The following is a 14014-nucleotide window of genomic DNA, read 5'->3' as shown; positions in this document are numbered from 1 at the left end:
AAACAGTACTCTGAAAAAGCTACTTTCAAACGCATTTTGAAGCACTGAATTTGTTTTTTTGCCACGCCTTACAAGAATGTGATTTCATGATGAATTTTTGCAGGCACTTAGAACTTTTGTCAATGTTTCTCTAAAAAAATTTGAAATTTTTTGAATTTTTTTCGGTTTTACTGTTCATGTGGGAGCATATGAGCTCGGGTGTAGAATGGACTTTTCGAGGAGGCAAACGCTTCTTCCTTTACTTCTCTCTCCTTGGACGCACGCTTGTTTTGGCGGCAGTTCCTTCGAACGCACGTCCTTGTTGCAGCACATAATGTGCGAAGTCAGCCAGGCAATGATCCAACAGCCGACCTAGACGGACACATCACATTACCTGGCCCCGCCGGCAAATCCAACCGACCACAGCACGCCCCGCATCGGGCGCAACCGGGAACGAACCCGCTTTCCGTCCCCTTCCCCGTGTCCTATTTGGCGTTCGTTCCGTTTCGTTCTGCTGCCGCGTTCCTCTCTCCCCACCCTTTCCTCCCTCCCACCACCAAATTCCCAGGCGATTTGATCCTCCCCGACGCGGCGCCAATCCGCTAATGCGCTTGGGCCCGCCCCGTCGGCGAGATCGGCGCCGGCGCCCCCGTCCCATTTGCCGCGCCGACCCCACCGCCGGCGCGGTGTGGCGGGCCCCACTTGCTCGGCAGCCGGCGCGCTCGCTTGGCGGGGAGGCGGTCCCGCGCTGATTGAACCCTCGGTGAGGAACCCTAGCTTGATTTGATTTTTCGTATAGAAGTGGCACGCTGCGTCCTGTTTTGTACTGTTGTCGGTAGGATCTTTTCGGGATATTTTTGTGTGTTGCTGTGAGCAGTCGAATCCAACTGAGCTGATTTGATTATTAATTCTTCTTCGGCCCGAAATACCGATCGCCTATGAACATTGCACACAGCGATTTTTTTTTTTGAAGTTCATTTCGACTTCTCTTGTCTGTTTTGTTGCGGGGATGGTAGAGATCACAGATGTTCACCGTGTTTTCTTATTTGGCAGCTACGCTTTGCTCGAGAAGGAGCGGAGCCAGGGTCTACATTAGAGGAAACCACTGCTTTTATATATTGTCTTAAAGAGATGAATGAATAGTTCGGCATTTCAAGATATAGCAACTAGCTCCAGTCCTGTGCTGTTCTAGGACAAGGAGGAGGAGCTTCCAGCACAGCCACCATTGCTTGGTCCATCAGATGAATAGCCAAGTTGGGCCCAATAACCACAAGAACTCGAATGTGGTCTATCAGGATCTCACCACGATTCTTGGTATTGGCAGGTTTGACTCCGGGAACCTTAGTGCCGGTTTGCCTCTGAAATGTGATATGGATCCGGCAAATTTGGTGCGTACAAGGACCATACGCTCTGAGAATGGACTCAAACCAGCTGAGCATTCAAGTGACAGTCTACAAGATATGTCTTCTCCCTGCGAAAGCCCACATGCTGGAAAAGTCAAGTTCATGTGTAGCTTTGGTGGGAAAATCCTGCCTAGGCCTAGTGATGGGGTGCTCAGATATGTAGGTGGGGAAACACGTCTCATATCGATACCCAGAAACTTCTCATGGAAGGAACTTGTGCGTAAAACCCTCTCGCTCTACAACCAGCCTCATACCATCAAGTATCAGCTTCCTGATGAGGACCTTGATGCGCTGATTTCTCTTTCATGTGAAGAGGATCTCCAGAATATGATGGAAGAATACTACAGTCTTGAAAAGGCCAATGGCTCACCGAGACTTCGGATATTTCTTGTCTCCCCAAATGATTGTGAAGAGACCTCGTTAAGTGCAAGAAGTTTAGAAAGTGAGCCAGAATATCATTTTGTTGTTGCTGTGAACAATCTCTCACAACTGAAGCAGAGCACCAGCGGCAACAATTTGGTGAGCCAGTTGAGCCAACAGTTGGATAATTCCCTACTCCCCGGCAGAGACTCGACTGCATGTCAAGCAGATATAGAAAGTGGGGGTAAAGCTTTGGCTGGGACAGCCTTAAATGAGTCTTCCTCTCAGTTTTTTCTTGCTCCATACTCACAACAAATGGTGGCTGAGTCAGCAGCAACTTCCTCCCCAGGCTTAAATCGACAGAGGATGTCTTTGAATCAGTCTAGGCTGCGGATGTCTGCAGACAAACTAACAACGAATCAAGAACATGAACACAAATATGAAGTTAGCAATGGATCACATTTGAAAACCATGCTTCCAGACCATCAAGATAAGATTCAAAGCAATGCAGACACAGGTGTTGGAATTGGATCAACCATGCACAATATTCAAATTCAAAGGCAGGCAAAAGATTTGGGTATACCTCGAAATGAGAGTTACGTGAGTTCACATACAAGCTATGATAAGTCTACTCCAATGGAAATGCCCTTCTATTCTGAAAAGGTGTGCGTGCATCCGGAGGCTGCTAGTTGGCTATCTGGTATGCATGAATACACTGGTCAAATTCATGGCATGCCGCATGCCTTCTCTGATCCTTTGCTAAATGATCGCACTGAACAACCTGCATCCAATTTGTCTTTAACTTTTGATTCCTACATACCCCCTTCATTTTCCCAGACAATGTGTCAAGCTAATGCGCTGGAGAGAACAATAAGCGGGACTAGGCCAGATCTTCTATGTGCTAAGCCACCTCAGATTGCTCGTATGGATGAACCAAATTACCTTGTTTCTAGTCATACCGACCAGCGGTATGATCAAGGAGTTCCTGGTGGAGCCAGTTTTGAGGCAGCTGTATATTACCAACAAGACAGTTTATCTAGTAATATGGTGCAAACAGGTCATGATAGTGGTCCTGTTGTTCAACAGAGGAAGATTTATCATCCGGAGAACAGTGCCGGTCCAACTGTTGCTCCCCAGTGCACTTTTGTTGACACAAGGTTCACTTTGCACCACACACGTGGTGCAAGGTTGTCCTCAGGTGAGTTAGATGCTCTAGAAAGCTCAGGTTTGACGTCAATGCATGCTACTGATAATTCTCATTCACGCTTTCTTCATGGATGCCCTAATGGATCTCAAACAGCGAATTCAGATCGTGGATCTCATGTAGAGAAAATGAACTCAGGGCGTGTCTCTACAGATTATGGAACAGCTGGCTGTGTGCATGGTAATGATAAAGTTGCTCCTGGACCCCCTATACTGTTGCCTATTGACCCTTTTGAAGCTTTTGCGCCAAAAAGATCAGTGGCAAATGGAGCATACCCTGTGTATCAAAATGAAAATTTCGACCAGTTATTGGTGCACAGCTCTGGTTTGGCTACCTCTTCGCCCATTGGACTAAGTAATGCTGATCTGACCGGAAACATGTTTGGCAATGGCACCTTCAAGGATGGTCTTTCACAGAGGGATGTTCCTGTTTTTAATCAGCACAATATCATCTGCAGTGATGTAGGAGTAATTGGTGCAACCATCAATACTGAGGACATGAATCTGAAGGGCAGAATGCATAATAATTTTCAAATGGAGGCACGTGCTATAGTTGAGGATGTGACTGATAATATGCCTTCTGGCATTCCGTCATCCAGACCAATTCCTCAGGTTGAAATGGCAGCTGAAGAACAGCACCATGCAATTATTTCATCAGAGAAGGATGATGATGCTAAGAGCGATGGGCCAGAGTTAGCTAATGAGGTATAACCTATACTATATATTTAGCATGCTATTCATGCCTACAGAATGGGTGAGCATATTGTGTTTTTCATTCCAAATGTTAGGACCATGGTGATAAAGCAGCTGCAGATGGCACCATTAGTGATGCTGAGATTGCCGAACTTGAAGCCAGCATGTATGGCTTGCAGGTGCAGTTCTAGCACTCTAAATTTGTTTAGTAATTATAGTTTTCTTTCAGCTAAGATGTCTGTTTGTTTCATAAAAAGAACATCTCCATAGTGGATTTGTCTATAATAAGCAAGTCATAACAGCATTTGATTGTTCTGACTTTTGTATGGTCAGATCATAAGAAATGCTGACCTCGAGGAGCTACGTGAACTGGGATCTGGCACGTTTGGAACTGTTTACCATGGAAAATGGCGAGGAAGTGATGTTGCTATCAAACGTATCAAGAAAAGCTGTTTCGCTGGGAGATCATCTGAACAAGAGAAACTTGTGAGTAGTCGTATATCCATTTCTCCTTTCTAGTCATTTAGGAAATTCAGCAACAACCAACCATACCTCCAACCAAAAATGTAGGCCCTTTTAGCCTTTCAATTTTATCCAAAATTTAGGTCTTTCTATACTGCACTTCTGCTTATGCTGTTCCTATTCAGCCCCTCGTTAATTTCATCAAGAATTCGCTTTATAACTCTATTTGGAGGAAATAAGAGAAATACGCAGAAATAAATGAACGTAGGCATTTTCATTTTATCAGATCCTTAATTCTTGTGCCCAACTCTTTAAAAGACCTACAGTTTGGGTCAGAGGTAGTAGTGCCTAACAGAATCTTGTTGGTTATAAAGTAAGGTTTGTGCACGTGAAGCATGATTGCTTTCCTTGTTGCTGCATGTTTAGGCAGCCTGACTAGTAATCGAAATTTTGAAATTGAAACATGGTTGATAGAAGACATTCATATTATCTTCATTAGATATAAATGCCAACTTGCATTTTTGTACAGACCAAAGATTTTTGGAGGGAGGCGCAAATTCTATCAAAGCTGCATCATCCAAATGTTGTTGCTTTCTATGGTGTGGTTCCTGATGGAACTGGAGGAACATTAGCAACTGTGGCAGAATTTATGGTGAATGGTTCACTAAGGAATGTTCTTCTAAGGAAGGATAGGTGAGTTTTGTATGTTTCTGTTCAGTGTTTTCCACTCTGCACAATGTTGTTGTTATGTCACTATTTACTAGATCTCAGCAGATCGCTTGATCTTCGGAAAAAGCTCATCATTGCAATGGATGCTGCATTTGGGATGGAATATCTGCACTCGAAAAGCATAGTCCATTTTGATTTGAAATGCGACAATTTACTCGTTAATTTGAGAGATCCTCAGAGGCCAATCTGCAAGGTAGTTTTAGATCCACGTGAGGTGCTGGGGTGTGTTATCAGATAGCAGCAGCCTTGTCTTCCCTTTAGTTCTGATGTCATGGACCTTTCCATTAGTAATGTGTAACTATTCTCAGGTTGGAGACTTTGGATTATCGAGAATTAAGCGCAACACTTTGGTTTCTGGTGGTGTACGGGGCACCCTTCCGTGGATGGCACCGGAGCTGTTGAACGGTAGCAGCAGCAAAGTGTCCGAGAAGGTAACACCTTTCATCAGACTCCACATCATTGTTTGCATGTGCAACCATCATTTGCCTGATATGTATCTATTGACACACGTAGGTGGACGTGTTCTCTTTCGGGATAGCATTATGGGAAATCTTGACGGGTGAGGAACCATATGCAAATATGCATTGCGGCGCTATCATAGGTATACGTATAACCATATCTTGTTTTTATTACGATTCAATATTGACTAATTGTTGAAGGACAGAATCCTTTGTCAATTCGTGCCCCCAAATCATCTAGTAATAAGATTAGTCAGTCAGCATTGAATCCTCAAAGTAACTTTGCATAATTTGCTTGTGAGAAGGGGGTATCGTCAACAACTCTCTCCGGCCTCCAGTACCTGAAACCTGTGACCCCGAATGGCGAATACTGATGGAGCAATGTTGGTCGGCCAATCCCAATATCCGCCCCTCGTTCACTGAGGTCACGGATAGGTTACGAGCCATGTCAGTGATGCTTCAGTCAAGGGCACAGGCCCCAGGAAGCTGATGAATCTTACATGCCATCAACCAGCAAAAAATTGCCGGCTGATCCCCACGGGCTCCTTTTTGTGCATAGACGAGTATATAGCATACCTGTATTTATGGTCACACTGTATTCTGTTTGGTGTATCTATGCTTATTTTTTGACCATTTTATAGGGTTTCTGAAGTATGTATGTATCTGAGTTGACATGTACTGCGGGCTTTTGTAGGCTCGGTCACGTTTCTTGCAATTTTTTTGTGTAGTTTGTGAAACTTGTGATGGTCTGCCAGGCCACTCAAGCTTCTATTTTTGGGCCTTTGGTTGTAAAAGTATGAGCATTGTAATTATATAGCAGATGAACTGGCAAAAAACATACTGCCACTTTTGAACCTTTATAAATTTAGAAATAAAGTCGAGGTTTTTGCTTAACTGATCAAGAGGTAATTGCACTTCTAGTATAGAATCTTGTTCTACAAGTTTAGTTTAGTTACATAAATTCGCATAAGGAACGGACCAGTACATAAACTTCGCTTCTTTTTTTCTTTGCGGGGAACATAAACTTTGTTAGAGCACTTACAACAATAGTTGCCTAATCTGTATAGTTATTATGCCGATCAAGCACGGGTAGCCTGGCATGGCGTATGAGGTCGGCATCAAGTATATGGCAGTTTAGGTTCATTTAGTTCACCTGACGAATATCATCCGGCTTTATGTAAAAATTATTCAAGTTTGAATGAAATTCATTCTATTTGTTTAAATTTAAACCAAATCTGCATTTTTGTTAAATTCCATTCAAAATGTGATGGTACATTTATGGTTAGGTTTGGATGGCCAGCTCTTGCAACACGGACTGGTCCTCACTGGACGGATACGATGCCTGATTGATTCGGGAGTCAAGGTTGGAGATGCTCTTAGGGCATCTCCAACAGCAACCCACAATTTTTTTCCTGCATCCGTCCGCGGACACGGGGACCAATCCGTGGACACGAATGCGGGAGGCCGTCATTCAACTTTAGCCGCATACATTTTGACAACAATTTGAACTAATCGGACGAAATTCGTTCAAACACAGACGGATTTCATATAAACATGCCGAATTTCATATAAACATAATGGATTTCATTACATGTCCAACTCTGGAGGTATAATTAATTAACCTAATCTATGATTGTCGGTGCCGTTCCCTGTGTCTGACCATGAGCCCCGAGAACTGAAACTTCGCCTTCTTCAGTTCTGCCTCGGCACTCTCAAGCTCCGCCTCCGCCTCCGGAGCCCCTGGAGCTGAAGTTGTCCGCCCCCACGTCGCCGCCAAGCGACTAATCGACCGCCGATGCTCAGGCCCCCAAGCTTGGCGTCAACGGGAGTGGAGGAGCAGTGGCTTTCCTGGGACAAGAGCGGGTGCGACCTACCGTGCACTACTCTTCCTCGTTGTCGGCGGTGCCCACGAACGTGCCGGCTACGTGGTCGTCATGGAGGGACACGGCCTCGGCGGAGCTGGCGATGTCCTCGTCGTCGTTCTCGCCGAACACCAGGTCTATCGCACTCCTTGTAGGCGGCCGCCACCTCCGTCGCCCACTAGCGGCACTGCCAGCGGGCGAGGCGGATCTCGCAGGAGGAGCGGTAGGACTCGAACAACGCCTCCTGCTCCGCCACGTCCGCATCCGGCGCGATCGCCCTGCCGGCGGCGAGCTGCTCCACCGCCTATAGGTGCTCCAGGAGGAGTTGGTGGTTGTAGGCGGCGTCGGCCTGCACCTCCCGGAATTGCTCCTCCCGCTCCTCCCAGACCATGTCCATGTAATGGGCATGGGCCTCGCCCATGGTCATGGTGCAATGCACTGGCGAGGGTGGCACAGAGGAGGAGGGTGGCATGAACAAGGTGGGTGGCGCCGACTCGTCGTCGGCCGCGTCCTCCATTGGGATGTCGTCGTCCTCCGGCTGCCTGTTGGTCGGCCAACCGGCAGCAATGGCAGCCATCTCCTTCTTCTGGTCCGGCATCAGCCCGCCCCAAAGAGCTTTGGCGGGGGAGGAATCCATGATGGGAGTGGTGCGGAGAGGGATCGGAGGTAGATGACTGCGGTTATGGCCGAGGCAACAGTTTATATAGCAATGGTGGGCGGCAAAGGGACGGACGAGTGGCGCTAGAGTAGACGCCTCGGCAACTGCGTGCCATTACTGTGGACGGCAGACCGTCGTGTCGTTTGAACGCGTAGCAGTCGCTTACACCAAAAAGTGGCGCGGGAGCGCTTTCTTGGCCATCACACCGCTTCAATGCTAGCGCCAGTGAGCGCTCGCGTCCGCTCTGGCCGAGCATGGATGCGAGCACTAATAGTCTACAGTGGCGTTGACCATTTCAGATGGGAAGCGCGTGTGGGCAAGGAATGGGGTTTGAGTGGGCCAGGGCTGTCAGAAACGGGCGTGTCATCGGTCTGGACTCCCGCAAAGTCCCCACATTTGTCTCCGGTTTGTGAAAAAAAATGCGTCAGAACCACCCTGCAGTCCGGCGCTGGATAACTTCCATGGTCCGGCACTGGATAACTTCCACGTCCGGACGGATGCAGGTGGTTTGAAGATGTATGTCCAAATGGAAGTCTAAGTCTGTGTTTGTTTGGATTATGTTATGGGACGAGATTCAACTTTGCCCAGTGAAGTGAATCTGGAATCTGAAAACAACCAGCTATTTGGAATCAGCTGGCAGAGTCGAATCTAGAATATGAAAACAAACAGCTATTTGGAATCAGCTTTATCAGTGAAATTGAATCTAGATTTGGCCGTTTTTATTGTAATTTCCTGAAGCATCTCAGAGTGTACTTCGGTTCTGGATTTGGCCATTTTTAGTGTAATTACTTGAAGCATCTCAGAGGTTCTGGATTTGGCCATTTTTAGTGTAATTATCTGAAGCATCTCAGAGTGTACTTCGGTGACAAAGTTGACTGCCACTAAAGCAAATCCACATGTGGATCAAGCAAGCTGAAACGTACTTCGGTGACAAAGTTGACTGCCACTAAAGCAAATCCACACTTGGATCAAGCAAGCTGAAACAAACAGGGCCTAAGTTAAAGGCTTTCTACACTAAGAATTGATGGTATACTCGTTTATTTTGGGTCTAAATATTTTCTTAGCTAATCAACTATTCCGTATTTAATAACGTTTTTGCAGTTCAAATTAAACTGCAAAAATGTGTATATTAGTGTACAGAGGTAGTGGCCTTACATCTGCCGTCTTATGAAAAGTTCAACTTGATCTATTCTATATGTGTAAGCTTCACATCAAATCAGCTAGCCAAATCTCAAGAATGAACATCACAAGCTAGCTTAGCCGAAGGGACGAAATGAGATGAAATCTCTGGTTACTGCTCCAATCTCAGTACTACATTTTTTTGGACAGATATGTAATACTACAACACCACAAGCCACCCACCATCTAGCTAGCCTGCAACCGAGGGCCTCATATATGGAGTCGTAGTACAATTTTTTTCTGACAAGATATGTAAATACTCTCAACACCACAATCTAAAATCTCAAACAAACCAAGAAAACACCACAAGCCAAGAAGCTAGCTGCTGGGATCTCTGGTTGCTGCTCCAATCTCCTTCAGTGGTCTTTCTTGGGAGCGACGAAGGAGAGGAACCTGCTCTTGGCGTTCTCCTTCTCCTTGGGAGACGTCGACGGCGAGGACGACTTGTCGACCTTGCCGCCGTTCTCCTCCTTGCTGCCGCTGCTGATGCCGCTGCCGGGGTGGTTGGTGAGGCCGTGCTTCCTGAGCTGCTCCCTGACGAACCTGTCGTAGATGAAGGCCGCTCCCCTGAAGTTGGGCAGCGCCAGCCACGCCAGGAACAGTAGCTTCAGCTCGTACCAGATCGGTATCCTGAGAGTGAGAAGCAGAGTAAGCCACCACAGAAATCAAACAAGAAAAGCGGCCATGGACTTGCTTGATTTGCCTGTCGTTTAATTACCAGTAGATGAGGGACTCGAGGACCATCTCGACGAGCGTGACGAAGGAGTAGAGGATCCAGTAGGCCAGCCACTGCTCGTCGTCCAGCTTCGACGGGCTCTCCATCGCCTGCACCGACGCATACAACGGGTACAGGAGCATCACGCCAGGCCTGCAGCAGCAGAGAACACGAGCAAATGGCCGCACCCGTCAGTCGAGCTCACTATGAACAAGAACCGAACAAGAAAAAGATTCAATCTGCACATACCCTGCGAGGGTGTGGAGGTGGGTGAGGATGGTCCAGAGCTTGCTCATCTTCTCTGTAGCTCTTCTTCTTCTTGGTTGGACGAATCAGTTGAGGCGGAGACTGATGGAGAGAACAGTGTGTCTTCTTGGTTTTGGTTTGGGTTTGGATTTGGATTTGGATGTTGTTGTTGTTGCGGGGGAGGGGAAAGCTGTGGATTTATAACAAATACCGTGGCCGGGCGGAGTGGAGGACACATGGCGCGGCGCCACTGAAGGAGGGGCTTCTTTTTGTCTACGCGTTTGATGGGGACAGTACACGTGGCGACAGGATGGAGCACCGACCACGACCAGGTCGGCAGGTCAGGTGGGAGTACTACTTTGTGATGCATCGAAATCTTCTCCGGAGGTTTTTATACTATCTTTGGATTGGATCTACTGTGAGAGATCTAGGAAATGTAAATCAGGTCAAGAGGCAGATTCCTCCTGCAATACGTTATGAGGACGGCCGATATAGAGTAACTGTTTTTTTGGTGCTTCAGAACCAGATCAAGCCCTCCAGTATTATTGGCGTGTTGTGCTGAATCTAAGGTTTTGTGGAAGACAATGGCTAGGGAGTAGTTAAAATGACATCGAAGAGACATGTGGAGTTGGCACCAAGCACAACAATGCTCGGTGGAGATTGCTCACCTGAAACCGAGCCATCGGCTCACCTCACCCCACCCGTGATGAGAACACTTTTGTTGGGCACAAAGTGGAGATGGTTCACCGGAAACCGAGTCATCAGCTCACCTCACCCATCATCCGTGATGAGAACACTTTTTTTGCGCGTCCTCCAGAAAACCTTTGTTGGGCACAAAGGGTAACGGAGCCACCAGCAGTCGTACACGCTCGCGCACAGCCAACCAGACCTCGGGCGGCGAGAGATCATAAAGAAGGCGTCAGGTCGGCGCGGGGGGCAGATCAGCACACGTCCCGTCGCTTGCGGGCAGCACGCGCATTGGGAGGGGCTTGGCATGTGGTGGCCTGCTGGGTTGTCTACTGATGATTGTGTTTATATAAACACCAGGTTTCAACTGAAGCTCCAACGGAAAAAGAAAAAACCTCCAACGGGCTAATCTATAGTACTATCTTCGTCCTGGTTTATTGGTTTCCTTAGTGTTTTGTGCCAAACTTTTGATCATAGATTTAACTAAGAAAATAATAATGCATGTCATCAAAAATTATATCGTTGGATTCGTATTTGAACATAGTTTCCAATAATATTATTTTTGGGACTGTCTATTTGACATTCGGCTGTTTTTCAATTCGAAAACAATCAAAAATACAGACAAATAAAAAGTTGACACCTGTATGTCCCAAAACCCTCCACCGTCTACTGTATTTTTCCCTATTTATGAGGAAACGGGGCGGGTAAACCCTGACCCGCTTGGAACCATTGGAACTAAACCTGGACCGTAAACCTCCCTGGACCACAACTACCAGCCGTCCATCAACTTGTGACCCAAGCACCAGGCAAAAAACTTGGATAGTTACAGAAATGACACTGCAAGCATACAACTCTTTACACTAAAAACTTCCTATGAATTGAAGTGCAGCAGAACAATAATTACAGTGTAAAACCCATAGCAATTACATGGAAAATCACATTGCTTGTTAAAATGCACGAGTAAATTGGTAACAAACTACAATCTAATTGCCACTGAATTACAGTGGAAACTGTCCTGTAATTTTTAACACATTTATTTATACTAGAACTTGTCAACTTACACTGAAACTACCTATGAAATAAACTGCAGTACAACAATAATTACAGTGTAAATCCCGTAGCAATTACAGTAATTCGCACTGTTAAGTGCACAGGGTAAAAATACAAACGAATTACAATGTAAATAGCCAATGAATTACAGTGGAAAATGTCCTAGAAATTGTAACACATTTTCTATACACTAGCAGAACTTTTCGACTTATACACTCATTGGCAGATGGGGAAATCCCCTAGAGATTACAGTAATTACAGTGCAAATCCCCTATAAATACAACAATAATTACAATGTACATTGAAAAGAGAGAAGCCTTTGGACTATACATATGTTTGCTGTACTAATACTCACAATTCTTTTCCAAAAATGCAGATGGGGAGCATGACAAGGGCAATAACAGAAGACGAACCACTGTCAATGTCACAGGAAGATCTCATCCTAAATGTAAGTACCAATAAATGTTAAAAACTTAGAAGAGAATGCTGAGTACATCAAAAACAAATTCTGACACACAAACACTGCAGGAATCATTTTCTTTTACTGCGCTCCTACAATCAGACATTATATACAAGGTAAGAAAAATATTCTTACAATAACAGTATTACTTTTACAGCTTATTGGAAAAGAGATGGGTTTCATTCATTGTGATAATACAGCAAGAACTATATTTAATGAGCATGTTTCTTACAGGTACATTCAACAAATGGAGGTGAATCGAGAAACAGAACACATAACAGCAACAGCACATCAGTCCATTCGATAGTAAGTGACAAAAATTTGGATACACTACCATGATCTGACAAAAATAAGAGAGCTACTTACAACTTCAGTACTACTTACAACATTACAGGAAAAATAGAATGAGCTAGAGGTAATCAAACTTACAGCAAAAGCATAATGGCAGCCACCAAACGTCACGGATCTTTTTGAAACAACTTTAGTAGAATCCTTGAATTTTTTAATACTGCACAGCAACCACTCATAAACAAACTGGGACAGATCCAACTTGCAAACAGATCAACAATCGTTGAAGATGTGTAGGTACTTTGGACTAGGACTGAGACTAGAGTTTGGACATAGAAAGGAGGAGAAAGCAACAATCATGAAGCATATGAAAATGTCATCGTCAGGCAACTCGACTTCGGAAGATTTAAGCTTCTTGGTGAAGAAAGAGACTGGAGGAATACTTGACAGATTGAAATGAGAGAGGACAAAATCACGTCCTGACTCAGGATCACAAAGGAGTGGCTCACCATCTACTGGGAGGTCAAGGATATTGTGAATATCATATTTGGTGATTGGAATGAACTTCTTTTTCAACTGGAATTCAGAAGAAGGGACATCGAACCTACTGGCAAGCCACTTAACTAGCCTGAGAGGAACCTCAGTCCTCACAAAATTAAGAAGACACCCCATGCCACAAGTTTCGATGACATTCTTATACCTAGGACACATACCATCTACTACTCCAGAGAATTTTTTTTCCAGAGTATCTGGTCAAGGTAGAACAAGTAGGGTAATCGGTAGAACGTTTCTGCCTCTACAACAAACAAAAAGAAACATATATCAAAATACTAAAACCAATAAAACAAAAAATAAGATCCTAAAGAACACTACTACATCACTCAAGAAATATTAACAGAAAATAATAATATTAACAAACTAAAAATCGTATGAGAGCATGGCAAAAGAAGGAGGACTAACCACATTTCTTCTACCAGCAAAAGACAACTTCCTCTTCAATGATTTTTACTTTCTGAAAAAACATAAAAACGAAAGTCACCTCAACAAGAGAAAATAACCAACAACATAAAATAGCAAGAACAAGAAAAAGAAAGCAGATAACCAACTTGATTAACATAGAACTTGAAAAGAGCTTTGTCAAAGGCTCCTTCATCGGCCAGAAAGTTTCTGAAAAAAAGAAAAGGACAACAAAGCCAAGATAAATAAACTGATTACATAAACTCAAAAAGAAAATATAACTAGAAGAAAATAAGAGAAAAATAACTACCGAAGACATTGGATATGATCCATCTTCCGCAAAGTCATTAGGCATGAATGGTTCACGAATAGAATCTGCACTCTCAAAAGATGACACTAACGGAACGTCCTGGTGAGAGACTTTCCGAAGCTTTCCCATAAATCTAAACCTGAAAATTACAGAGCTAAAAGCATGAACATTACACTACAAAATAGACGCAACAAATACATTATAAATACATAAACTAAGCAAGACGATTACAGTATAAAACTAGGGGTACACTGAGAGCCATAAATTCAGGAATTACATAACTGAATAAAGAAAATACACTGTAAAAATGGGGGG

The 14014-nt window shown here is 44.7% G+C and overlaps 2 protein-coding genes across 4 annotated transcripts; one reads left to right on the top strand and one right to left on the bottom strand.

Annotated features, from left to right (window-relative positions):
- Positions 1-422: 422 nt before the first annotated feature.
- Positions 423-6181, top strand: LOC123119537 (uncharacterized). 3 transcript variants are annotated; one of them, XM_044539375.1, is made up of 9 exons: positions 431-742; positions 1033-3650; positions 3734-3817; positions 3972-4124; positions 4630-4793; positions 4875-5022; positions 5138-5260; positions 5343-5430; positions 5593-6181. In XM_044539375.1, exons 2-9 carry the CDS (start codon positions 1221-1223, stop codon positions 5775-5777), a joined length of 3375 nt encoding a protein of 1124 aa, XP_044395310.1. In that variant the 5' UTR covers positions 431-742; positions 1033-1220; the 3' UTR covers positions 5778-6181. The 3 variants fall into 3 exon arrangements, 2 of the variants coding, with proteins under 2 accessions (XP_044395311.1, XP_044395310.1); XR_006458729.1 differs by lacking the exon at positions 4875-5022 and having other exon boundaries at positions 423-742; positions 5593-5800; XM_044539376.1 differs by lacking the exons at positions 5138-5260; positions 5343-5430; positions 5593-6181 and having other exon boundaries at positions 423-742; positions 4865-4929.
- Positions 6182-9041: 2860 nt separating this feature from the next.
- Positions 9042-10185, bottom strand: LOC123119536 (HVA22-like protein e). The gene is made up of 3 exons (XM_044539374.1): positions 9951-10185; positions 9705-9854; positions 9042-9616 (listed from the first exon to the last, which is right to left on the bottom strand). Exons 1-3 carry the CDS (start codon positions 9995-9997, stop codon positions 9343-9345), a joined length of 471 nt encoding a protein of 156 aa, XP_044395309.1. The 5' UTR covers positions 9998-10185; the 3' UTR covers positions 9042-9342.
- Between the last annotated feature and the right edge of the window lie 3829 nt (positions 10186-14014).

The sequence above is a fragment of the Triticum aestivum genome, chromosome 5D (assembly GCF_018294505.1).
Source record: "Triticum aestivum cultivar Chinese Spring chromosome 5D, IWGSC CS RefSeq v2.1, whole genome shotgun sequence".
Classification (NCBI taxonomy): domain Eukaryota; kingdom Viridiplantae; phylum Streptophyta; class Magnoliopsida; order Poales; family Poaceae; genus Triticum; species Triticum aestivum.
This window is presented reverse-complemented; position numbering and strand designations above follow the sequence as displayed.

Excerpts from the sequence above, each read along its gene's own strand:
- LOC123119536 (XM_044539374.1), bottom strand. The coding sequence starts at position 9,997 with ATGAGCAAGCTCTGGACCATCCTCACCCACCTCCACACCCTCGCAGG. Across the intron at positions 9,855-9,950 it reads CACCTCCACACCCTCGCAGG|GCCTGGCGTGATGCTCCTGT; the intron begins GTATGTGCAGAT and ends CTGCTGCTGCAG. Across the intron at positions 9,617-9,704 it reads CTCGAGTCCCTCATCTACTG|GATACCGATCTGGTACGAGC; the intron begins GTAATTAAACGA and ends TCTCACTCTCAG.
- LOC123119537 (XM_044539375.1), top strand. The coding sequence starts at position 1,221 with ATGAATAGCCAAGTTGGGCCCAATAACCACAAGAACTCGAATGTGGTC. Across the intron at positions 3,651-3,733 it reads GGCCAGAGTTAGCTAATGAG|GACCATGGTGATAAAGCAGC; the intron begins GTATAACCTATA and ends TCCAAATGTTAG. Across the intron at positions 5,431-5,592 it reads GCATTGCGGCGCTATCATAG|GGGGTATCGTCAACAACTCT; the intron begins GTATACGTATAA and ends GCTTGTGAGAAG.